Source organism: Bos indicus, chromosome 12, assembly GCF_029378745.1.
Source record: "Bos indicus isolate NIAB-ARS_2022 breed Sahiwal x Tharparkar chromosome 12, NIAB-ARS_B.indTharparkar_mat_pri_1.0, whole genome shotgun sequence".
Taxonomy (NCBI): domain Eukaryota; kingdom Metazoa; phylum Chordata; class Mammalia; order Artiodactyla; family Bovidae; genus Bos; species Bos indicus.
In genome coordinates, this window is record NC_091771.1 from 20,734,646 (window position 1) to 20,759,940 (window position 25,295).

General features: G+C 35.9%; 1 protein-coding gene across 6 annotated transcripts in view; it reads right to left on the reverse strand.

The window, feature by feature from the left end:
* The window catches only part of INTS6 (integrator complex subunit 6), a 105,367-nt gene that overhangs the window by 30,189 nt on the left and 49,883 nt on the right, over positions 1-25,295 (reverse strand). For all 6 annotated transcript variants that reach the window (XR_011569719.1, XR_011569721.1, XR_011569720.1 and 3 more), the window contains 7 exons: positions 15,817-16,000; positions 10,582-10,707; positions 8,779-8,933; positions 4,713-4,865; positions 3,788-3,920; positions 2,786-2,880; positions 981-1,091 (listed from right to left, as the gene is read on the reverse strand). Coding sequence is in view for 3 of the 6 variants with exons in the window: in XM_070800127.1 (XP_070656228.1) it covers positions 981-1,091; positions 2,786-2,880; positions 3,788-3,920; positions 4,713-4,865; positions 8,779-8,933; positions 10,582-10,707; positions 15,817-16,000 (957 nt within the window). In the remaining 3 variants the exon portion in view is untranslated. The remainder of the gene's footprint in view (positions 1-980; positions 1,092-2,785; positions 2,881-3,787; positions 3,921-4,712; positions 4,866-8,778; positions 8,934-10,581; positions 10,708-15,816; positions 16,001-25,295) is intronic.

The following is a 25,295-nucleotide window of genomic DNA, read 5'->3' on the forward strand; positions in this document are numbered from 1 at the left end:
TAAAGCAAAAATAAATAAAAGCTGTCTTGACATGATCTGAACTGGTAAATTAAAGGCTAAAAGTAGTTTCAGTCTTTTATAAATTAAGTATTTATCACATTTTAAGAGAACATAAGAAATTAAAAACACTACTTAAGTTATGTAGTCTATGTCAAGTGCTTGGTAAACTGAACACAGTTTAAACAATAATGTCTTATGATTTTAAATCATCACAATTCTTACCTTTTGGAGAAAATCACACAAACACAACTTCGATTTATTAACACTCACTACATTGAAACCATGATATGTTAGTTAATACACCCTAAATAAAAATTCCCAATTCAGAGGTGACATAAAATTAGAAAACAACCTTATCAATATCTACTTAAAGACATTATTACTAGCACATAACTAAATGCTCACAGATAAAGCAAACAGCAATATTTTGACTCTTCTAACCTACAATTCAATTAGCAGTTGAAGTAGAGATGGCAAAAGTACTGGAAAAATTGTGCTTTATATAATTTTAATAACTTGGCAGTCAGAGGGTATACTGCTTGACTAATCTGGTACCTACTAACGTGATTTACATCCAAAAGGACAAAATTCAGTATTTTTATACATATTGCAAAAGAAACTCCCATTTTTACAGAAAATGCTATAGGTTTTAAAACATAAAGCAAAAGAAACTGATATTTCTTGACTAAGAAAAACTAATTTCTAACAAATTTCCCAAAAGAAAACATGAGGAATGTTAACATACAAGGCTAGGATCACATTAATAAAGCTACTTTCACAAACTAGAAATTATTATTTGAAATTGTCATTTCAAAACATAGCATATCATGCACTTGAGAATTATGTTAATATATATGTGGTTTTAAAACGTAATCTATTAATACAATTCTACTAGAACCATCAAGAACTAGTATCTGGCCTATTGACCACCTTAGCCAATACCATTCAAAATACTTAATGGCTCTATTTCTTAATATTACCTGCTGACTCAGTTTTTTGAGGTATGAAATGACACTGTAACTAAGTCCATATTCCATACTGTCTGCTATTAGGTTAGGTGCTCCCATCATTCTAACAGCTTTCTTCAAAGGCTACAGGGAAAAAAGAAAATATCACACTCATTCCTAAGCTTGTCAAAAATTTATAGCCATGAAAAATGAAAGTGAAAGTTGCTCAGTCATGTCCGACTCTTTGCGGCCCCATGGACTATACAGTCCATGGAATCTCCAGGCCAGAATACTGGAGTGGGTAGCCATTCACTTCTCCAGGGGATCTTCCCAACCCAGGGATCGAACCCAGGTCTCCTGCATTGCAGGCCGATTCTTTACCAGTGGAGCCATAAACGTATTGTTAATTTTGAAAAATTCACCCCCGCAAAACTTCTCCTTTTCTTCAATAAGGGTCACATAATCATATTTGTACTTCATTAAAATGTTTGTCAGTGGTATCAAAGGCAGTTTGAAATACTAAAGGATTAGAGGCTGTAATAACAACCCCCAGAGTAGGAAAAGGTGGAGTCCTGGACTTCTTAGTATCATGTGGAAGAAGGGGGCAGAAGACACATTGCAGATATAGATTTGACAGAACTTGGGTGGTAAGTGAAAAGAGGAGTCAAGGATAATAGAAGATTCTTACCTTGGGTAAGGATAGGCTAATTAAGAACTACTTTGTGCAATGAAAAATGTCACTGGCACAACAGTCTAGCATATGTGAATGGGAAAGAGTCAGAAAAAGGATGACAGCCACCCACTGACATATTACAAAGTGTATAAAAGCACTGGTGCCAAACTGGAATCAAATCCCAGACCAGATATTTAATATCCATGTGGCACTGGCTACATCCCCCCAGATGCTATGAAACATGAGTCAAATATATGCAGCAGTTCATATTCCAGTGTTTCCTCCTTTCCCCTCTCCTACACAGCTGGTACTATCTGCTAGACACACACAGATTTTCTCTTACAACTATAATACATGATTTCAAAGCTTAAGAAATTAATGTTATTAGAGACCCTTTAGAAAGATTACAGTTGAATACTACAATATTCCTGCAGTAAAAGCAGAAGTAATGTTTTAATCAAGTGTTCTAGAAGTTATTTTTCACAAAATCAATCAAGTAATTATTTTCCTGGAGAATCCCATGGACAGAGAAGCCTGGCAGTCTACCGTCCATGGGGTCACAAAGAGTCGGACATGACTTAGCGACTAAACAACAACAATGTATTTAATAATATATGTATTACTGGTCCTATTGTGATACACTAGGTTTCAAGGAATGTTTCTTGAGATTCAGAGAATAATGCAAACAAACCTTTTTTGTACCTGTAAGGAGAAATAATAATAAAACTGCAATTTAAAAAAGTTAATTGTAAAAGCTTAAATTCTAAAGCCAGCTGCCTGGGATTGAGTTCCTGACCCTGATATTAGCTGTGTAGCCTTAGATGAATTGTTTAATTTTTTAGTGTCTTAGTTTCCATATCTGTGAAATAAAAAGTTATTTCTGCCTCATACAGTTACCATATAAATTAAATGAGGTTAAGTAACACATGTAAAGTGCTGAGGATTGTATCAGGCAGGCCTGGATAAGCATTATATATATTCTCACCATCATCATTATTCTGCAAATCACTGAAACATTTCTTTCTCATATTTATATGGGTCATTTGTAAATTTTTCATGACATTTATTCTGTAACAGCAATAAATAAAAGCTTTAATACCTACAGTAAACTATAAGCATAATACAACATTTTATAACATTCTATTTTTAAGAGTAATATTCTTACCCCAAGATAGTAGGGAGGCATTGTCTTCAAATAACTTTCAAATGACTGTCTCCATTTCAAAGTTGGTTTTGCCTTATGGACTTTAAACAGATCATCTATAAATGAATGCATAATGAGAACAAACTATCATCATTCAGTGTTTTCACACATGAAAACCAAGTCAAGGAAGTTTCATTTTTAAAGTTTGCTTTATTATTTACAAGAGAGAGAGGAAACATCAATTCTATATTTTTAACAAAATTAAAGGTGATAAATTTTGGGTTCTGACATTTTTGAGTAGTAGTAATACCACTTTAAAAATGAAAAGGTGCCAATTAAGGTCTCAAATTAAATGTAATAATAAAGGTAGAATGAGAAAATACACAAGGAAAATCTAGACATGAAACAGATTGGATACAGAAACAAACTATACGTGAAAACATACCTACTAATATTCTGTCTATCAAGCTTTAAATCTGGTGCAATTCCATGAAGGAAAAGATGACTTCTCCAATAACACCCCTCAAAAAATTACAGCCAAAGGGTCTCCAATCAACTTTAGGCTTATCAATATTATTTAGAGTATCATTTTAGAACAAATTCATGCACTAAAAAATTTGCCAAAATACAATCCTTAAAAAGAAAATACTCAGATCCAAGAACTATGCTTCTACAAAATATCTTAATTATTTACCATACACAAAGTCTGCATTACTAATTCTAACTATGTAAGGTATCTGATTTGCAAAAAACTTAGAATATTTAATTTAGAAACAAAATATAGTATTATCTTCAATAGTTTGTAGAATCAAAGGTGTTTGACCCTGACTTTCAATATATCAGAAACATGCAGAGGTTGCTATAAAACCCTTAACAGCTTCAATATTTTAAAATATTAATAAAAATCTTCATTAATTTCCAGAAGACAAGAAAACTCAAAAAGGGAGGGATGTTCTCAAAGATTGCTTTTAGGAAAATTCATATGTATGCTAGGCCACAGAGAACATGACAAGAATGACTTACCTAAAAGGGGAAGGAGCACTGGGTAATTGTAAGGCATCACGAATAAGTTGACACAGTTCAGTGCTGTACTGGCTTTCAAGTAACCAAAGGGATGGCCAAGTTCACTGTATTTTGCACTATTGCTCACATATACCTGTTAAAAAGTAGTTAAAAGTTCACATTTAATAACCTTTGCAGAATGTTATATAAACCATGGATTCAATTTGACTTTTTAAAAAACACCAAATTAAAAAAAAAAACACCAAATTAAATTTTTAGAGGTTCTAATACTGAGTGAAGAGTTGACTCATTTGAAAAGACCCTGATGCTGGGAAGGATTGAGGGCAGGAGAAGGGGACGACAGAGGATGAGATGGTTGGATGGCATCACCGACTCAATGGACATGGGTTTGGGTGGACTCTGGGAGTTGGTGATGGCCAGGGAGGCCTGGCGTGCTGCGGTTCATGGGGTCGCAAAGAGTCGGATACGACTGAGAGACTGAACTGAACTGAACTAATACTGAGTGAAATTAAGTCAGACTGAGAAAGACAAATACCATGATATTGCTTATATGTGAAATCTAAACAGAAAGGCTACAAATGAACTTACCTACGAAACAGAAAGAGTGAGAGATGTGAAAAATAAATTTATGGTTACTGGGGTGTAAGGAGGCAGGGATGGATAAACTGGGAGATTGCAATTGACATATACAGACTACTGTATATAAAATAGATGGAACTAATAAGGACCTACTACTGCACAGCACAGGGCCCATTACTCTGTAATGCTCTACCCATATGGAAAAGAATCTGAAAAGAGAGGCTGTATGTCCATGTGTAACAGGTAGCTTGCTGTACACCTGAAACTAACGCAAGTGTCAACCAATTACACCTCAATATAAGTTAAATAAATAAATTTTTTAAATCACTGCAGTCTTTCAGCTTACCTGCCAACATGTCTGAGGAGATTTTCTTTCCAGGATAAACTGAGTCAGTGGTGAAGGTTCCAACTCATATTTGTCAAAAGGCAATTTGTCAATAACCATGGGTTCACAGTCTGTACAGGAGAACTTCACTATAGGATGAGATGTACGAGGTGGCTAGAAGGCAAAGTCTTATTGTTACTCTTTCACAAACTCTCAGAAACAAACTTTTCGTATCCCTCACCATCAGAGTTTACTCAGTTTCTCAGTTTCACTAGTGAGAGTTTAATTTACTATCAAAAGCACCACTAAGCGGAAAGATAATACTTAAAAATGTAATGCTTAAACTATCAATATTCACAAGAAAAAAAATAAACACTTCAAAATCTGCACAGGATTAAAGTTTTTTAAGTCTTAAAATCAAATGCATCAGAAAACTTAAATGCAATATTTTAGAATTAATTAAGTGCTCATTAATTTTTACATCTAACAAGTAATTAATGTAATTAGAAACCTTCCTAAAGACACAGTTGTAGCAGTTTAACTACCTGATTTCCAAACTGATGATGCACACTGATCAGTACGAGGTTTTAAATATATATATACTTGTAAATTATTAATTTATAGATATATAACATATACCAAAATAATATTAAAAAATAGAAAAAAGAAAACAAATAGAAGTTCTACTGGTTTCCTTCACTATTCCAGTAAACTATTGGTTACCCCTATGGTAAATATGCCCCACTCTGGAGACCCTAGACTTTTAAAGAAAAAAAAAAGCATGTTATTCTATTCCCCCCTTTAACAGTCTCCTTCCTAAAAGTCTCACCAAAAGAAGATTGGTGAAGAAAATATGAGCTATGAGGAAATAATGTGAAATTTCATAAATATAAAGGACTCCTTTTAGATTCAGTTACTATCTATCAATACATACACTGGTGGCTCCCAAAACTACTGTCTTGGGATCATCTCTCATTTCTCTTCATGTATCTAACCACCTACTGGACATAACCTCAATTTTCTATAGGTCCCTCAAACATACTACTACCCAATTCATTATTTCACCCCCAAACCACATAACCTGTTCTAAAAACCTAAATGTTATCCTTAATTATCTCCGCCTTACCCTCCATACTTAACTGTCACAAAGACCTAGATTCAGTGATACCACAAATTCTAAGCCACTTAGCAAACAATAAATATGGGGCAGATGCTCACTACTTTAGATGCTGCCCTCTGTCAATGCTAAATTCTCATCTCTCTGATTTCTCATCTCTTCTATTTCTTACCACTCTAATTCATGCCTTCATAATTTCTTAGACTAGATTTGTACAACTGTATATTTTTAATTAGTATCCCTAATTAGTCAGTCCCTTCCAATCAATCCCATGGCCATGAAATATAAATATAATCATATAATTTTCCTGCCTCAAATTATTGAGTAAAAGTAGCATCCAATCACCTAAAAATAGGGCCAGACTCTTTTGTTTTGTTTTTTTAAAACAAAGAGCCTTGACTGTATGGTCCCTATCTGCCTTTTAACTACCACCCCATATACACCCTGTGCTCCAGTCTTAAAAACAACTTGCAGTGGCCCAAAGAAATCACTGTCTTCTCATGCTCCTGTGTTTCATGTTATCCCTGGCTGCTTTTCGGTTTTCTCCCTTGCCTAATGCAAACAAAGTTTTGAAGTCTGAACTGCCAAGTACCAACCTCTAAGAGGCTTCTTTCCTGACACACTCTTACCACATACCCCAAACCCACACCAGGCAGTTAGGTACCACCTCATCTGGCCTCTGCTCCACCACTTTGACAGGTGGCACACTGGACTCTATCATGTTTATACAGCTGACCTTCCTACAGAAGGTTCCAGATGGGAAGCACTATGTTTTACGCATCTTCTGCTCCTGTACCTGTCACGTACCTGACAAACAGCTTATTGAATCAGTCTATGATTCATGGGGTTTTTTTTAGATGAAAATACTAAGATCCATTTAATATCCAAAATAATCCTTATGAGATAGGAGTTATTATCTTTATTTAACAGATGGTAAATTGAGGCTTAAAGAAGATAATTAACCAAAGACACATGGCTAATAACTGGTAGAGCCATAATTCAAATTCAGAACCAGTCTCTAATAAATCACATTTAATTTCAGTATCAGTACCTCTTATATGAAATCCTATTATTTATAGAAATTTCATTTCCCCTCTAATATCCTTCAGTTACTAAAATTTGCCAGTTCTTTCCAATACCTCTTTTTTAACATTCTCTCTTCCAACATCTTAATTCAAACTCTTACTAGCTCTATATTGGGCTTCCCTGGTGGCTCAGGCAGTAAAGAATCTGCTTGCAATGCCAAACACCTGGGTTCAATCCCTGAGTTGGGAAGATCCCCCGGAGAAGGAAACGGCAACCCACTCCAGTATTCTTGCCTGGAGAATTCCATGGACAGAGGAGCCTGGCGGGCTACAGTCCATGGGGTCACAAAGAGTCGGATACGACTGAGTGACTAAGCACAACAGCTCTGTATTAAGTCAACTATAGCAATAGTCCTCTAGGTAAACAGCTTACCTGCCAATTCATCTGCTGATTCTGCTGCATATAACCACCACCAGATTAATTTTCCTAAAGGAACACTCTTAAAAATGTCTTCAGTTCTATGAACCCCACTGAGAAAAGCTCAAATTCCTTAACCTTGCATGTAAAGTCATGAGCAATCTAGTTTATTTAATAGTATTCTCAATGTCCTACAGACATATTATGAACCACCTATCCTCAGATACTTTCCATTCCTCTAAATTCACCTTGTTCTTTCCTACTTCCATATTTTCAACATTGTTTCCTGTTCCAACTAAAATCCTACCCACATTCCAAAACCCTCTATGGCTTGTAACAATTTGCAATAGACCACTAGAGTAAAATTGACAGATAATGCCTGTGATACTGGTTTTGGATTTCTTCCTATGCGGACTCAACATGTGCCATATGCACTACTGTAAGTGTTAAATATAATTGAATAAATAACAATATTTCATACAAATATGATAGCTGTTCTTTCAGAATTCTGAAAGGCTCCAGAAGAGAAACTAAAATCACCAAAGAAATCGAGAGCTCTCTAAGGTTAGACTAAAAAACTATGATGGTTCAATCAAAAAACGGAAGACGATCTCTCACTGAAATGTATAAAAACTTTATTTCATGTACTACTTCATTAAATCCCTAATGAACAAAAGAAATATCACAGCTCTTGTATAGAATAAAAGTAAAAAATTATCCTGAAGAGTTGATACAGATTTAAAAGTATAAAAGATTTCAAAGAGTTTAACTTAATTCATAAATGATAGCCACATCAAAAGTTATTAAAGACTACTTAAAGATCTTTGAAATAACAATTCTTATCTTCTAAGGGTAACATCAAAAGAACCACTGTCAGGCTCTCCCACAAAATATTCCACAGTGTCCTCTGAGTTACTACAAAAAATACTAATCTGAAAAATGTGTATTAACAAGACCGAATAGATATTTGTTAAATTTACCCTATTATTATAAGAACCATATAGTGAATACTGATAATTCACCATGACCACTCAACAAGCCCTACTTGTTACTAAAAATAATTCCTATAAATAAGACCAGAAAATCTTTTCTATCTTAAACCTCCAGACTGAGAACACTGAATATAACTAAACTATGCAAATCAACATGAATTTCTAAGATTAAGTCCTAAATGGCTGCAGGGAAACCATCAAAATTATTTTATAACCATTCATTTAAATTCTGTATTATGTCCCTGAGAACAAATCCTTATGTTATTTATATATTTAGAATATATATCTATGATTCTGTAATCAGATGCCAATAATAAAAACATAAGCATAATTTCAGATTCTAAAGGAAAACGATGCCTCTTTTCTATTATTTTATAATGAACAACACAGTATACTAAAGCAAGTAATAGCTTATCAGAGCACTTGGAACATTTGTCTAATTTCTATACAATAGCCACACCTTTAACTGACAGTAGTACTTAAAGCTAGTATGAAAAGCAGTTACTATTATAAAGTCACAATCTCTGGTACTTACTAGTGTTGGAGAATTTTGATCTGGCCAGAAAGATTCTGGAACAGGCCAATGACCTATAGGAACCCCAGTTTTAGGATTTGGTCTGACATAAATGAGTTTGTGGCAACTATGCCAAGGCTGAGATCCAAAAGGTCTTGATATATCTGGCTGCCCATCTATAGCAAAGAAATTTTAAAAAGTAAATATCATTAAAGGAAAAAAACATAAGAAGTTAAACTATGTCTAATATTACTTAGTAAAAATATCTTAATACTTGTTTAGTTCTGGATTTTCCTGTTTTTCTTAAACAGTAGAATACTATCACGACTAAGACTTTAAAATTTAGATTAGATCAGAATTCACGAGAGGGTCGACTCTTTGAGTTCCACAATTGAAAGGAGGTCCCACAGCATCCTTTGCTTGCCCAATATACCTCACGGTAAATACTTGCTTAACAAATGACATGTTTCCCCCACCAGATGATAAGGGCAAATAATCAATTTTTTCATCATCATGCTCAGCTTAGTAAACACTAAGTAACTATGGCTAAATATGGAGAAGGCAACGGCACCCCACTCCAGTACTCTTGCCTGGAAAATCCCATGGACAGAGGAGCCCAGTAGGCTGCAGTCCATGGGGTTGCTAAGAGTCGGACACGACTGAGCGACTTCACTTTCACTTTTCACTTTCATGCATTGGAGAAGGAAATGGCAACCCACTCCAGGGTTCTTGCCTGGAGAATCCCAGGGACAGAGGAGCCTGGTGGGCTGCCGTCTATGGGGTCGCACAGAGTTGGACACGACTGAAGTGACTCAGCAGCAGTAGCATGGCTAAATAAGTATTTTTTAAAAATCATTTTACTTAAAGCCTAAAAACTAGAACAAAAGTCTAATGTATAAATACAGATTTGAGGCACCTACCTTTAACCTAAAACAATCCTAGAAAATGGTAACTCTCTTCAACAGTACAGCAAACATTTACTGAGTGCCTAATTTTAAGCAAAGTCCTAAAATAATTTTAAAATAAATATATTCCATGTCTAACAATTCAATTCTTTTAAGGTTTCTTTTTTTTAAATTGAACACAGCAATATAATTTATATTATCTTTCCATCTTCTGCTCTTATCTCTATGACCTTTCTCTTCTCCCAGTTACCCACTCTACTGCCTTAACTCTGCCAAAGTGTCATTAACGACTTTCTAATTCTGGTTTTCAGCTATGTCGTACAAGGCAGAGGGTCCAGATGTAAGCCGTCCGTTGGTTCTGGCAAAACTCCTTATACCCTCTGGCTAATATAAATAGTTCATGATCACAGAATATTAGAATAAAGCCAGGCAGGGCTCAGCTAGAGTTAAAAGAATCAAGTTGAATAGCAAAGGCTGGTTTCTCATTTTTGGAACCACACCAACCATTTGGTTCTGATCAGTCTGATCTTTAGTAAAAACTGTAGCTAAGGAATTAAATAAACACCTAGGGCTGAACACTCTTGTGAATCAAGGGACACGGGAGAGGCACATACGCTGGAGAGAGTCAATGTTACAATACTAAAAAATGAAATACACTATTCTGTTCATGTTTAAAAAGGGTTTTAGCTCTTACAAATTATCAGGCTATGAACAACCAATATAAAAAGGCGATAGGACCAAACCACTTTCGTACAACCCTGACTTTCCTATTTAATCGTGCCACTTTACCAACAGCTCTTCTGTCATCTTAATAATTTGACCTTGTCAATGTTAAAGCCAAATCATAGTAATTTTTCAGTTCTAGCTGAATACTTGATAAAGCACGTTTAAAATGTCTGTAAGAAAATGACAATAATACCTTCTACAGGGGAAGGATCTGGTCCTGCTTTCTCAAAGTTTATTACTACCCCACTTTGTACTTTCTGCACCAAGGATTCTAGACACTGATTAAGCATTCTTGGAGAACATACAGAGTATGAGCGGCCTGAAACAAACAAAAAATAAAGTGAACTAGTTAGTTGCAAAAATTGCTACTTTAAGCAAAAAAGAACCATAGTGGGGTTTTTAACAATATTGATTCACAAAAGTTCAATGATAAAGTTTGGACTTTTCATTATCTAATGGAAGAGTAACAAAACAAAAAAAATTATTTTCAATCAACAATTCCATTTTATGAGAGTATGTAAGTTTTTTCTTCTAATTAAAGGTACACGGAAAATAAAAATATTGGTCTGAACAAACCACAATGAAAAAAAATCATTACATATATACAATGTATCACATGAAATGAAGTATTTTTTAAAGTATATATATAAATATAAAAAACTATTTTCCAACTGAGTTCCAATATAATTTATCTTTACTACACATATTGTGGTAAAGTATGGTAACTAACCCTTTAAAATCTTACACCTCCTGAAGAAAAATGTATCACTAAATATTAATGCTAAGGACATAGAAGACACCCAATAATTATTTAAGTGATTTGCTGGCAGACACCACATATTTTAAGTATTTGCACTTTAAAATAATACACAGTAGCATGTGCTTTTCTGAATTTCATTTGGCTTACATACTTAGAAATTACCTATCTTAAATGAATTTCCCTCTTGAATATTTTAACCTATAAAACTTTTAGTTCAGAAGCATTAAAATGATAGTAATTAAGAAAAAATACCAGTGGAAAGATTTCTTTAACAGGGATTTTTCAATAAATACAGCCAGATCTGTGCTGTCCCATACTGCAGCCACTGCCTATATATGGCTATTAAGAACCTGAAACAGAGCTAGTCCAAATTGAGATGTACAGTAACTATGAAAAATACACACTTCATTTTGTAGACATAAGATGATAATATCTCAATAATTTTAAAACATCAATTTCACATTGAAATATTTGATATATATTTAAATAAATGATTCTATACAAATTAATTTTACCTGTTTTTAGGTTTTTTGTTGTTTTTCTTCCTTTTTTTTGGTTTGAGGGATTGAACCCAGGCAGTGAAAATGCAGAGTCCTGAGAACTGGATCACCAGGGAGTTCCCTACCTGTTTCTTTTCAATGTGACTACTATAAAATTTATCATTATATATGTAACTTACATATTTGTATGTTCTGATCTAGACCAGTGCTTAAAATCATGACAACTAAAAATCTTTAATCAAACATCCTACAGTGTTATTTGTAATAAGCTCAATATGGAAAAATCCTATTCCTTAACAAATTCAACCAATTACTACCAAACAATGTTGTATTATTATACTTGACATATCAAATTACTCATATCAATTTAAACTGAACACGTGATTTGCTAAAGGCTACTCAGAAAAGAGGATATTAACATTAGGCAATAGTGTGATTCAACTCCTCAGAGTCAGCTTTACTTAGGAAAACAAGTATCATGTAACAAATGGTTTACCTGGATGCAACAATGAAAGCCGTAATTATAAAAATACCCACCAATTACTGAGTGTCTGTGCACCTGGCACTATCCTAATCACTCTATTTTATTAATTTCTCTAATCCTAGCAACAATCATATGGGTTACTTTCTCCATTTTACAAATGAGAAAACTAAAGCACAGAGGGATTAATTTATCCAAGTTAATACAATAGAGCAGCCAAGATTCAAACCCTTACAAGGCATCAGAAACATTCATCTGGATATACCACCTTCTTCCCTCAAAACCATGATGTTAATTTGCAATCAGTATTTAAAATAAGAAAGTTTATATGTAACCACACTTATGAGAAAGAATTGGCAAATTAAAAATTCTTTGAGTCAGTTTAAACACATACATAAAAATGCTGATCATCTTAATACATAAGGTATTTAGGAGATTATATAAAAGCTCAGTATCTTATTCCACGATATTTAAAAATATTTTGATGATGTCAATAAAATCAAAAGTTCCTAAATATAAAATTGTGGCAATCCTCTACACTTCTCTAACCTGTATCATCAACTAACTGATTAGGAAAATATAAGTAAATAAGTTATGATTTTAGTATGACATTAAATTACTAACAAAGATATTTTATGAAAATTAGAGAAAAAGTAAATAAACTTGAATCACTTATAAAAATAATAAAAATTCATTAACTCTTTTCAAAGTTGAAGCAAATTTAGACATCTTTACAAAGTGAGCCCATAACCTATGTTATGTTTCTCTTATTCTTTATGTCAAAACTTACCTCTTGGAATGCTTGATACTTTGTACTAAAGGATAAAGTGTCTGAGATCACTCATTATATTTGTGAGAAAAACACACACTTTCAAGCCAAGAAGCTGGTTCACTTGTGTTTATGTAGGGTCCACAAAAAAAGAAAAAAATCTTAACACAGCAATAAAGTGAAAAAAAAAAACTTTCTCCCTTGGGATTAGGAAGGATTTTAGTATTAATAAAATGGATTAAGACACAAAAGTAGTAATACTAAGTTGGGCAACAGTCCTATTTACAGAAGTTAAGAAAGTTAAATTTATTTAATCTAGAAAAGTCTTCCAATTTTTATAAAATGCTTTTTATCCTTAATACTTCTACCAACATGTCTATTAGGTATTTTTAAAATTTGATACCACCCTTGCACCTCCCCCCAACCTGCTTCTCCTGAGTAACCATCTCAGTACATAGCATAGCCGTTCACCTCCAATTGTTCAGACCAAGTGAATTACCCAGGAATCATCCCTGATTCCTTCTTCCTGCATTACCTTCAGTCTTTCCTTTCCATCAGACCACCTCTCACCATCTCCAAACATAAACACTTGAGATCAAAGTACTATCATCTCTCCTAGTCTCTCTGCTTTCATTCCCACCGCTTTACAGTATATTCTCATCTAGCAGTTGAAGTGGTCTTTCAGAAATGGAAATCAGATGTCATCTCCTATAAAAAGCCCTCCAGTGACTTCTCATCACACTGGGAAAATAAATAATATTTATTTCAGCCTAAAAGGCTATTCACAATTTGGCCCTTGCCCACCTCTAGAAACTAACCTGTTATTCTCTCCTTTTCCCCACATAAGCTTGTAGCCGTATCAGCTTTCCTGTTGCTCCCCAAAATACATGGCATGATCCTTCTCTTACTATTTCCTCTACAGAGATCTTTGTATGGTTTACTCTGTTATTCTGAGTTCTGTTCAAATGCTAACTAGTCTTACTGCAGTGATTATTTCATAATTTAAACAAATATCAAATCATTGTGTTGTACCCCCGGAACTAAAATGTTGTATGTATCAATTTTACCTCAATTTTAAAAAGGAGAGAGGGTTGATGAAGACGCTATAACAATCATTTTAAAGGGATTAATATCTTTTATAAAAGAATAATTGTTGCTTTATTTAATTCTTTAGACAAAGAGAATAACAATTTCCAAGGACATGCAACATTTTAAACTGATTCAAACTGGGGTACACATATCCTTTAGGTTTACGGTAAAAAAGTCACCTCCTTAGAAGACATCCCAGGAAGACTCGTTCTCTGCCTCACTGCCCCCTGCAATCTCACCCTGTGTCTTTACTTGATAGTAAGCAGAACTCTCTGAAACATGATTTATTCATGTTATAGCATTTTATCTGTCATACAGCCCAAAAACGTAAGCCTTCTGTCTATTGATCCTGCTGTATTCCCATGATCAAAAACAGCTAATTGGCATTGAGTATTCATTAATTAAAGATAATAAAAGAAATATGCTTACAATGACAATTATATAATTTTTAAGGTATACATTAAAAATAGAATAAAATATTAATCACTTCGGCAACACACGCAAATTTCATTCCAATTTTTCCTTAATGAACATAAATTACTCTATAAAGGAAAAAACAAATGCATACACTATTCTTATCGTTTAAAAATGCACAGAACTGTTAACATGATTGCATATTTGAACAGTACTCCACCAGTGGATGTTAGCTTTTCAGTTATTGCTACTTTTTCGGTGTTTTATTCTCAAAACACTTTTTAGTCAGCATTCATTGAAAATAAAGAAGAAAGCATACTATAAGAAAACGAGTGGCATTTGAGCAGTCTCCCATTACTGCTAGCAGGAGCATGAAGAAAAGCAAAGTACTACATTAGAAGAGGTTCAGGATGTATGTTTGTGGAAAACTCCCTAATTCTTTGACCAACTGAGGTTTCTGGGTCACTGAAACATATCATCAATGGTGATTTCTGAATCTTTTAACTTATCTACTTCACATACCTATCTATGTAGGGTATTCTTTTTCATCTGTGAAATCTGCAGGCTTCCAAAATCCACAGAAAATTAGAAGAAAGGCACCTAAAACATTAATTAGACCTTACTTTCCTTTGACTTACACAGCTGGCTATGATGGGATCTCAACAGAGCATGGACAGTGAATGGAGACTATGTCACAACCCAGGACACCAATGGAAGAGTGGTGTGCCAGACCTGGACATTTTACCATCAGTTCCTTAAGAGAGAATGACGAGGCACCGTGAAAGCAAGAATACCACGCTTGTCATATTTACTGTGGCAGTCCTAAAGCGTGGACAGTGCTTGGTACACAGTAGGCACTCGATGCATACTGATATGAATTTAACCCACCTGTTGTTAACCAATTCCACCATACAGAAGTTCTGAGTCTATTACATCTTCTGTTTCAAGAGTTTTACTAATGTTCACTTAGCACAGCTGGTTAAGAGTTCACTACCTGTTTTCCTCTAACCTATCTCACTTCCTCTTTGCCTCTGGGTAAAACTGTACTTAACCAGGCATTAATCATTACATGGACAATGAGGTGATTCTTGAAACATTTTTCAGAGAAAATAATTCTATGGCATTTGTAAATCACTGGCAATCTTTATAGATAAGAAAATAAGTTTAACAACTTCAAATATTAGCATTTGCTATACGGTTAGAAAAAAATTATCATGCATTATCAGACCCAATAGTATTTACATCTTATTCAACAGATCAAAGACCATCAATGTAGTTTTAAAACCATATATGTCTAGTAACTTCTAATAGTAACTTGTTAAACAAAACAAACACGGAGTTTTTGAAATGCACATTTTAAAACATTCAGATAAAATCTGCTTAAGTCACTGAATTACTGCCAGCGAAAAACTTACCGCCTGTCACCTCACACATTGGTGTGATTGCAGAGTCATCTAAAGGCACACCTGTCAACTGCTCTGATTCTACGGACATCGTCCCCGGCAACCGCAACACTAATGCAAAGAGTCTCTGATCCCAACGAAAAGGTTCCTTGGTCAATTCACTTCCAGGCAAAGGAGAATTAAGAGGTAAATGAAGCTGAAAGGGGAAAAAAAAAAAAAAGATGTCCACACACTATGCCTCCCAAAAAGGCTACATTTATTACACTTACATTGAAACTACATCATGAGTCTCCCATCATTCAAATAAGCTAAAAAGCAAAAGCTTATATGTATATATATATATATGAAATCGCACATAAGATATTATTACTTCAGTTTTCTTAAGCTCTACTCTGAAGACCTCAATTGAAAAAAAATAAATCTATTTCTGTAATGCTCTTCAGACTCCAGTATAACTCACCACTAGGTGCTGAGACTGCTTCCAAATAAATTGTTTCATTTAATCATTAAAACAAGCCTATGATAAATATCTTAGGATTCCTACTTTCTAGATGTAAATTAAAAAACAAGTCTCAGAGAGAATAAATGATTTGGCCTGCTGGGTCCAAACCAGTTGTTTTTTCTATCACACCACATCTCAAACGTTTCCACAGTTAAATGATTTAAATAGGCTTCATTTCATATGAAACACAGATCTTCCCAGAGCATCTGCTAAAAGTAAGTTGTGTCACTCCAGTTATACTGTAAATGTACCAAAGGTAATGATTCATAACCCATCTAAGTAACACTAGAGGGTTTAGGGATTTCTTGCATGTGGTCTTTAACCTATGTCTCTCCCCACCCCCTCTAAGGACCCGCTCAATCAGAATCTCAGATTCTTAAGAAATCTAAAGCGCTTTAACGTGCTTCTACTGTGTACCTCCGTACTAACAGAGGCACAAGGCACCAAGAGACCCAGACCGTAGTCTCATTCGTAAGTAAAGGGAAGAACCAGACAGTGTGAGCCTCATGCCGGAAGGACATAGTGTTGAAAGGAGGGAAAGCTGAATCTGAATTTAACCAAGGCTTCAGTTCCAACCCAGTTTACTGGTAGTCCCTCAGGACTCCTGAGGATACACAATCAACTTATCCAGCACCACAGAGAGCAGTCAGTCAAACCCAGAGTGTGGGGCACTCGACAAGACACAGGACCTGGCTTCTCCAGTGAAACCTGCCACTGGGCAGGGAAGAGCAATGAGTGGGAGTGGGGAGGGTGGCCAGACCATTAGAGAATAAGAGACAAAACAAGAGCAAAGGCTTGTGAGACAACTGGGAAAATTCAAAATATATATTACTGGGATTATGAATAACATTAAGTGTGATAATGATACAGTGCTAAGGAAAACAAAAATCCTTATCACTTATAAAAAAGATTTTTTTTAATGATATAAAATCCCAGATCAGCGTACTCAGGGACTGATTTATTCAAATATTGGAGTTTTCTTTAAATACAGAACACATTTTAAAATATCACTTCCAGGGTACTCTTTCTACCCCCTTCTGATGCCTATGTCAGAAGCTTTCTCTATCTCCTCTATACTTTAATAAAACTTTATTACACAAAGGCTCTGAGCGATCAAGCCTCGTCTCTGGCCCCGGATTGAATTCTTCTCCGGGGGCCAAGAATCCCAGTGTCTTCGTGTGATTCAACAACCTTTCACTGCCCGCAGTAGTAGATATAATGGTCATCTGAGTAAAATTCACCCGTTCCAGTCCATTTTAGTTCGCTGATTCCTAGAATGTCGACATTCACTCTTGCCATCTCCTGTTTGACCACTTCCAACTTGCCTTGATTCATGGACCTAACATTCCAGGTTCCTATGCAATATTGCTCTTTACAGCATCGGACCTTGCTTCTATCGCCAGTCACATCCACAACTGTGTATTGTTTTTGCTTTGGCTCCATCCCTTCATTCTTTCTGGAGTTATTTCTCCACTGACCTCCAGTAGCATATTGGGCACCTACTGACCTGGGGACTTTGTCTTTCAGTATCCTATCATTTTGCCTTTTCATACTGTTCATGGGGTTCTCAAGGCAAGAATACTGAAGTGGTTTGCCATTCCCTTCTCCAGTGGACTACATTCTGTCAGACCTCTCCACCATGACCCGCCCATCTTAGAAACAGACAAATAGACCAAAGAACAGAACACAGTGGCCAGAAATGAACCCACATTTTATAGGCAATTAATCTAGGACAAAGGAAGCAAGAATAGTACAGTAGGGGAAAGATAGCCTTTTCAGTAAATGATGTTGGGAAAATTTGACAGCTATATGCAAAAAAACAATTGGATTACTTTCTCACAGTATACACAAAAATAAATTCAAAATGGATTAAAGACTTATATAGAAGACCTAAAACCACAAACCTTCTAGAAGAAAATAAAGGCAGTAAGCTGTCTGACATCACTCTTAGTAATATTTCTTTGGATATGTTTCCTCAGGCAAAGGAAGGAAATAAAAGCAAAAATATCCAAATGGGACTTCATCTATGCTTTTGCATAGCAAAGGAAACTATTAACAAAATGAAAGGGCAACCTACTGAATAGAAGGTATTTGCAAATTTATATCCAATAAGGGGTTAATATCCATAGTATACAAAGGACTTACATAACAAAAGATAAAAAAAAGAAAAAAAAAAGAAAGAAAAAAAAAAAAAAATATCACTTCCAAATTAATTGCCAGAGTTTACATTATTTTTGTCAAAACCAAGATGACTATATCACTTATAGACTTTCTAATTCTGACCTCAAAGATTTCTGAACTTGATAAATTAGGGGCTGAAGTCACTCTACACTGACTTAAGAACTCAAGTCTCTTCACTGACTTATATCAAACCATTAAAAAAAAATCAGATTCAGTGCTAAGAAGAGAGTTCCTAGTGAAGCTCTGCTATAATGGCACCTCTCTCCACAAGACTCATGCCAAGAGAACCTCCTGCAAGATTCCCCTATCAAGTCAGCCAGGACTTAGAGCCCATGGCCAAGAGTCATGAGCTTTTCATCTGGCACTGATTCTACTTTTAAGACAGAAGTTAGAGACGCTCAAAGAAATCTGGGCCCGGATGTTCCCTGAGGAAGGTTTTCTAACCTTGAAGGTTCTGTGACACTTGCAAAACAGCCTGGGAACCCCAAGCCCTTGCTGCTACCCACTGCCACACCCGCCAGAAGATAAATACAAGGCACCAGTGGTGCTGGAGGAAGAAGGTTCCAACTGTTAGTGCAGTAGCTCTGGAAAGTAACGGTATCCGGCCCTGGCTCAAGAATCCAGTGGCTAACAGCACTGTAGAGACCGCATGTACAATGGTGGACAGGACGTGGACCCCTACCATGTACATACACCCCCACCCCTAATCAGGTAATAATGAGCATTATCTGCTTACTGGCTACATAATGCTAGATCAAGAATGTATTCCAAGTAAAACAAAAGGCCAAGAAGGGTCATGAGTATATTTTACACATAGCTGTATTAATTTTATAAATGTGTCAAATTTTTATTCATTTTTTAATTTCTTATTATTTCTGCCTTCCATATCACTACCACCCTCATCACCAAAGAGGAGGGAAAAAAATTCCCTGTAACTGAAATGCACTAGTAAAATAGTAAGAAGTGATGGCAAGCAAACAGGTACAGGAAAAAGATAAAATGCTTTAGCTTAAAAAGTGAATACTCAAGAGAGCTGAATTACTCCAAACTGAAAGTCTACAGTTGAAATTCTAGCAATGTCTCATAATCACAAAGGGAAGTCTTTCCGAACATATGGAAAATCAAGGCAAAGAGCACATAAATCAAGTAGAAAAATCTAAAATCAACCATTAGAAAAATGTGCAATAAATATGAATAAATAATTCCCAAAGTTAAAAAAGGGCTAAAAAAAACCCAAAATACCCGAGGAAACCCATATGGCCTATAAATATATAAAAAAACTCAAATACACTGATGATCAGATAACACAAATTAAAGGCAAGATGCAAAATCAGACACCAAGACAGCATTTATATGCACTACTAAACAATTACTTAAAGAGCAGTTTTACATATGTGTAACATAAGACGTAGAGTAAAAGTAAGAAAACATGAAATGGAAGGCTACACACCAAATTCATGATAATTTCTGCTTCTCGGATGGGGAATAGGGAGGGAAATAACAACTGAGTAGGGGAAGAAAAGAAACAGCACTCAGTTATCAGCAACGTTCTGTTTTATTCACTAAATTTTTAAAAATCCTCAACAACAAAAAAATCTAAACTAGCCAAATATGTCAAGAAATCTTTATATTACATATTCTTATCCAGAATATTAGAATACATTAATATGCAAAACCAGTAAATTATCCATTCAAGTAGTTATCTATACATCTCTTATAACAGTATTATTTTACAACAAAATCAAACACAAGAAAAGTGTATATACACATCAATCATTAGCCCCAAAGCTCAGTCATTCATAAGGACTCTACACAGAGTTCTACTTAACTGGTGCTATAAAAATATACTATAAGACAGAATATTTCTTGAAAATTATATTTGTTCTCCCATTTTTATGCCCCTACCAAATATTCGGTATGTGGGATCAGGGAACTTAAAGATGCATAAAAAACATGGTTACTCTACTCCAAGATTTCTGAGGACAGGGGTCATGCTCCTAAATGAAATAGTTTTAGAAATGTGTTTTAAGGAGAAGCTGACAAACAAAAAGAAGACAGAAAGTCACAGTACTGGCTACCAAAACATTTACTAGGATTTTTATTTCTGAATATTTGACAGGAAAACAGTTTTATAAAAGCTGTTTTCTGAGACTTAATTACAGGAAACTTTAGTAAGAGAGTACTCAAATTCAAATGCCTGATGATGCAAAAAGTTATTAACAACAATTATACTGTAGGTGTTGGAGAAGACTCTTGAGTCTCTTGGACTGCAAGGAGATCCAACCAGTCCATTCTAAAGGAGATCAGTCCTGGGTGTTCTTTGGAAGGACTGATGCTGAAGCTGAAACTCCAATACTCTGACCACCTCATGTGAAGAGTTGACTCATTGGAAAAGACCCTGATGCTGGGAGGGATTGGGGGCAGGAGGAAAATGGGACGACAGAGGATGAGACAGCCGGATGGCATCACCGACTCGATGGACATGAGTTTGAGTGAACTCTGGGAGTTGGTGATGGACAGGGAGGCCTGGCATGCTCATGGGGTCGCAGAGAGTTGGACATGACTGAGCGACTGAACTGAACTGAACTGAACTATTATATGGCAGACATTGTTCTAAACACACACATACACACACACACACACACACACACACTCACTCATCCAATTCTGAATCAATCCAGTGATTTTGAACCACTAAATCCTAAATCTTATAAACATTTTAGAATGATTTCCTTTTATAAACCACAGTCCCCCATGAGTCTTTGATGGAAAGAGACACTTTTTTCCCCTTTTGCTATTCACTTCCAGTTCTCAAGTACACAGGTAATGTAACAAGAACAACACAAATAAACAATAATAATAATAACTGCTTGCATAATGAGCACTCACTATGTATGTGTCAAGCACCATTCTAGGAGCTTTTCATATTTATAATATGTTTATAATAAACCAGTGGGGTAGGTACTATTATTATCCCCAGTTTATAGCCAAGGTACAATGTAAGATTGTGTGTCAGAAGATTCCTGTCTGCAAAACACAGACTTAAATAAACGCTGCTATATAATCAAGTTTAGAGCACCAAAGAAGAGCTGCAAATTTTAAAAACTGGATAAATCATGTGAAATTCAATTAACTTACCCATAACCATGACATTACTGATCTTTATTAGGGTCTTCATAAAATTGTACTTTGCAAAGTTTCAGTCTAACGGACTAATAAGCAAAGAAAACTATTTATACTAACCAAGTTTCATTTTTACTTGAATACAATTGAGGTTTTCTGTATTACTATTTTAATTGATTAATTTTATTGAGCTCACCATTCCAGGTTTCTTATATTACCTTAGTAGCTGACAGAAAAGGAAATGTAACTTCAATTTAAACTAAGGAAGACTGTCCTACTTTTCCTTCTTTCCTTTGGAGAACTATCTTACTGTCCTTGTACCTTTTAGTCTTTCCTGAATTTCTTAAAAATATATATATACAATTTATTTCTCCATAGGTATAAAAAACAAAAGGCAGATTAGGACGGTGAGAGTCTATCACTGAGCATGTTCAAAACTCTAGGTACTTAAAAAAGTGCAACTTTCTCTTGTTTTGTATTGTTTATGGTTCAGTCCCTAATTATTTATGATTTTGCTAAGGCTGGACTACAGAACAACTTAAATTTTATTTAGTTATTCACTGAGTGCCTAGCACAAGTAAGGCATTATTTCAGGATTTAAAAGGCTATGGCACCCCACTCCAGTACTCTTGCCTGGAAAATCCCATGGACGGAGGAGCCTGGTAGGCTGCAGTCCACACGGTCGCGAAGAGTCGGACAAGACTGAGCGACTTCACTCTCACTTTTCACTTTCATGCATTGGAGAAGGAAATGGCAACCCACTCCAGTGTCCTTGCCTGGAGAATCCCAGGGACGGGGAAGCCTGATGGGCTGCCGTCTATGGGGTCGCACAGAGTCGGACACGACTGAAGCAACTTAGCAGCAGCAGCAGCAGCAGCAGCATACCAAGCCAAATAAATAAGATTTAGAGAAAGTTTTAGCTAGTTCTCTTGATGATAGCCAATTAAAAATTTAAAAACTTCAGTATCAGGATTCTCACATGCTAATACTTATTTTTTTAAACTTGTAGAATGTAAGAAACAAATAAACAAAAGGCAGCAAACAGTAAAAGAAGATAAATTTCTTTTAAAAACATTTTAAATTTAGGACCCAAAGAGAGTTTTTTTCCTGGTACACAACCTAACTGACTCCTGGATGACGATCACACCAGAGCCCATCGTGAGAGTCAGGTGACTGATGTCATCTGTACTAACTCTTAGCAGGCTTCCCCTTGCATTTGGATGTTCTGCCAGTTGGGTCTACTACTGAAGTAATTCAAATTATAAACCCTTTAATAATAATCATACTTCCCATCTAAGTTTTAATGACCTATTCCCTGGCTGCCTATCCTTCTCCAGTTTAAGAGAAGGCAGGGAGAAGCATCTGATTCTTTTGTGTCCCCCCCATAGCGTGTGTCAACTGAAAGAATAAATGAAGTCCCTCCCATTCCCACTGCCTAAGACAAGTACTAGAGCGCGAGTGGAACAAGGGCTGCAGAGGGCACAGCACCAGTGTCCTGCCAGCAAGAACTGTGACTCCCGACCCTCACACACACACAGATATGGACGCCAACACACAAACAGGGGTTCTACTGCCATGTTTGTGGTGGGTCTCAGAACCAGCCAGTCCTGTCTCCAAGAGCTAAGGTATTATTCTGCCCTGCTATATGAAACCAGCTGATCTCCATGTCCCTTGTACATACCCACACGTAGAGGATATAAAGACATGAGCTGCAACATCTACCCGACACCTAGAGCAAACAGACAACCGCTCTGTACGGTGAAGCCACTGCAACTCCTCCATCAAGCTCAGTGTACAATACTTATAATGAGAATTTACACATGGACATACTTCTACTGAGGCCATACAATACAATCTCATAAATTCTAGTCTTAGACTTTAGAGATATAAACAGTGTGGCCAAATATTTTTTTCTCATAAACATTTTTTACCTCACACACCAAACCATTACTCATCTTTAAGTTTAATGCACTGGCCTAATACCAATGAACTTGGCACAGTAGCAAAGAAGTAATTAGGTCATTACTGATATAAAAGTTTTCATTGTTACCATGCAGGGCATTTCCTTAAAAATTAAGAATGGAGATCACAAATCAAGCTGTAACTCAGGAATTATTTAATGAAAGGCAACACAGCAGACACTGTAATTTCCTACTTTCAAAAACAATAAATAATTGTAGTATGTTATATGTGCAACAGTAAAAGTATGCATGAGGTACAGAGGAATAATTCATTATTTGGGGGATGAACCAGCAAAGGCTCTCTGAGGAGACAGCATTTGAGTTATTTTGAATAAAAATTTTACTGAAACTCTAGAACCTTTTGAAGATTACAGGGCATATGCAGGGTGAAGATTAAGATGAAAAACATAAAAGGCAAGAAATAACAAATACTGGGATAAAAACTAAATTAAAATTCAGAACTGCTGGAGAGCAACATTCAAAGAAAAACTGAAGACTGTAAGGATGGGTAGGATTTTCCTATATAAAAAATAGGTAACTATTAAAGACCTACTGCATAGCTCAGGGAATTCGTTTCAACGCTCTGTGACGAACTACATGGGAGAACAATTTAAAAAGGAGTGAATACATGTATATGTAAAACTGATTCACTTTGCTGCGTAGCGGAAACACAACATTATAAATCAACTATTCTCCAATTAGGAGAAGGCAACGGCACCCCACTCCAACTCTGGCCTGGAAAATCCCATGGACGGAGGAGCCTGGTGCGATGCAGTCCATGGGGTCTCGAAGAGTCAGACATGACTGAGACTTCACTTTCACCTTTCACTTTCATGCATTGGAGAAGGAAATGGCAACCCACTCCAGTGTTCTTGCCTGGAGAATCCCAGAGACGGGGGAGCTGGTGGGCTGCCGTCTCTGGGGTCGCACAGAGTCGGACACAACTGAAGCGACTTAGCAGCAGCAGCAGCATACTCCAATTAAAATTGGAAAAAAAAGAATGGTAGGATTTTAATAAGGGGGAGAGAGAGGAATAATATTCAGAGGAAATAAGCATATGAGGAAAGAAACAGGAAGCATTCAGGAAATTAGTAGCCTATTTCAGGTCAAGTTTAGAGAAAACCCTGGAGAAGGAAAAGGCAACCCATTCCAGTATTCTTGCCTAGAGAATTCCATGGACAGAAGAGCCTGGTGGGCTACAGTCCATGAGGTCGCAAAGAGTCGGACACAACTGAGTGACTAAGACACACTTTAGAGAAAATACAGGGGAATGATAAGGAATTTTTCTTCATCTGCTAATCATTTCCTAGTCTTTCCGTTCTACTAAAACAACTCCCACATTAAGTCATCTTTTGGCCATGATGGTAGATGACAGTATTCCATGTCTAAGTCTTAACAGGCCTCAAAGCTTCACTGTCAAGGCATTGAGATCCAGCCACTGGGTAAAGAAGCATGAACTAGACCCTTGCATGATGAGATACCTTATGGAGAGACAGAAGTCACAGAGACAAGAAGCCAGTACCCAGGCAATGGTGAGCACCAAAGCCCCAGACATGTAAACAAGGCCACCTTGGATGTTCCAGCCCCAGCTAAGTCCCCAGCTCAATAAAGCCAACTCAAAAAATTTTGAGAAACAATAAACTGTTACTGTATCAAGTCACTGAGATTTAGCATGATTTGTTATGCTTCCCAGCAGCATTCAAAGCTATTTACCACTCTTTAGA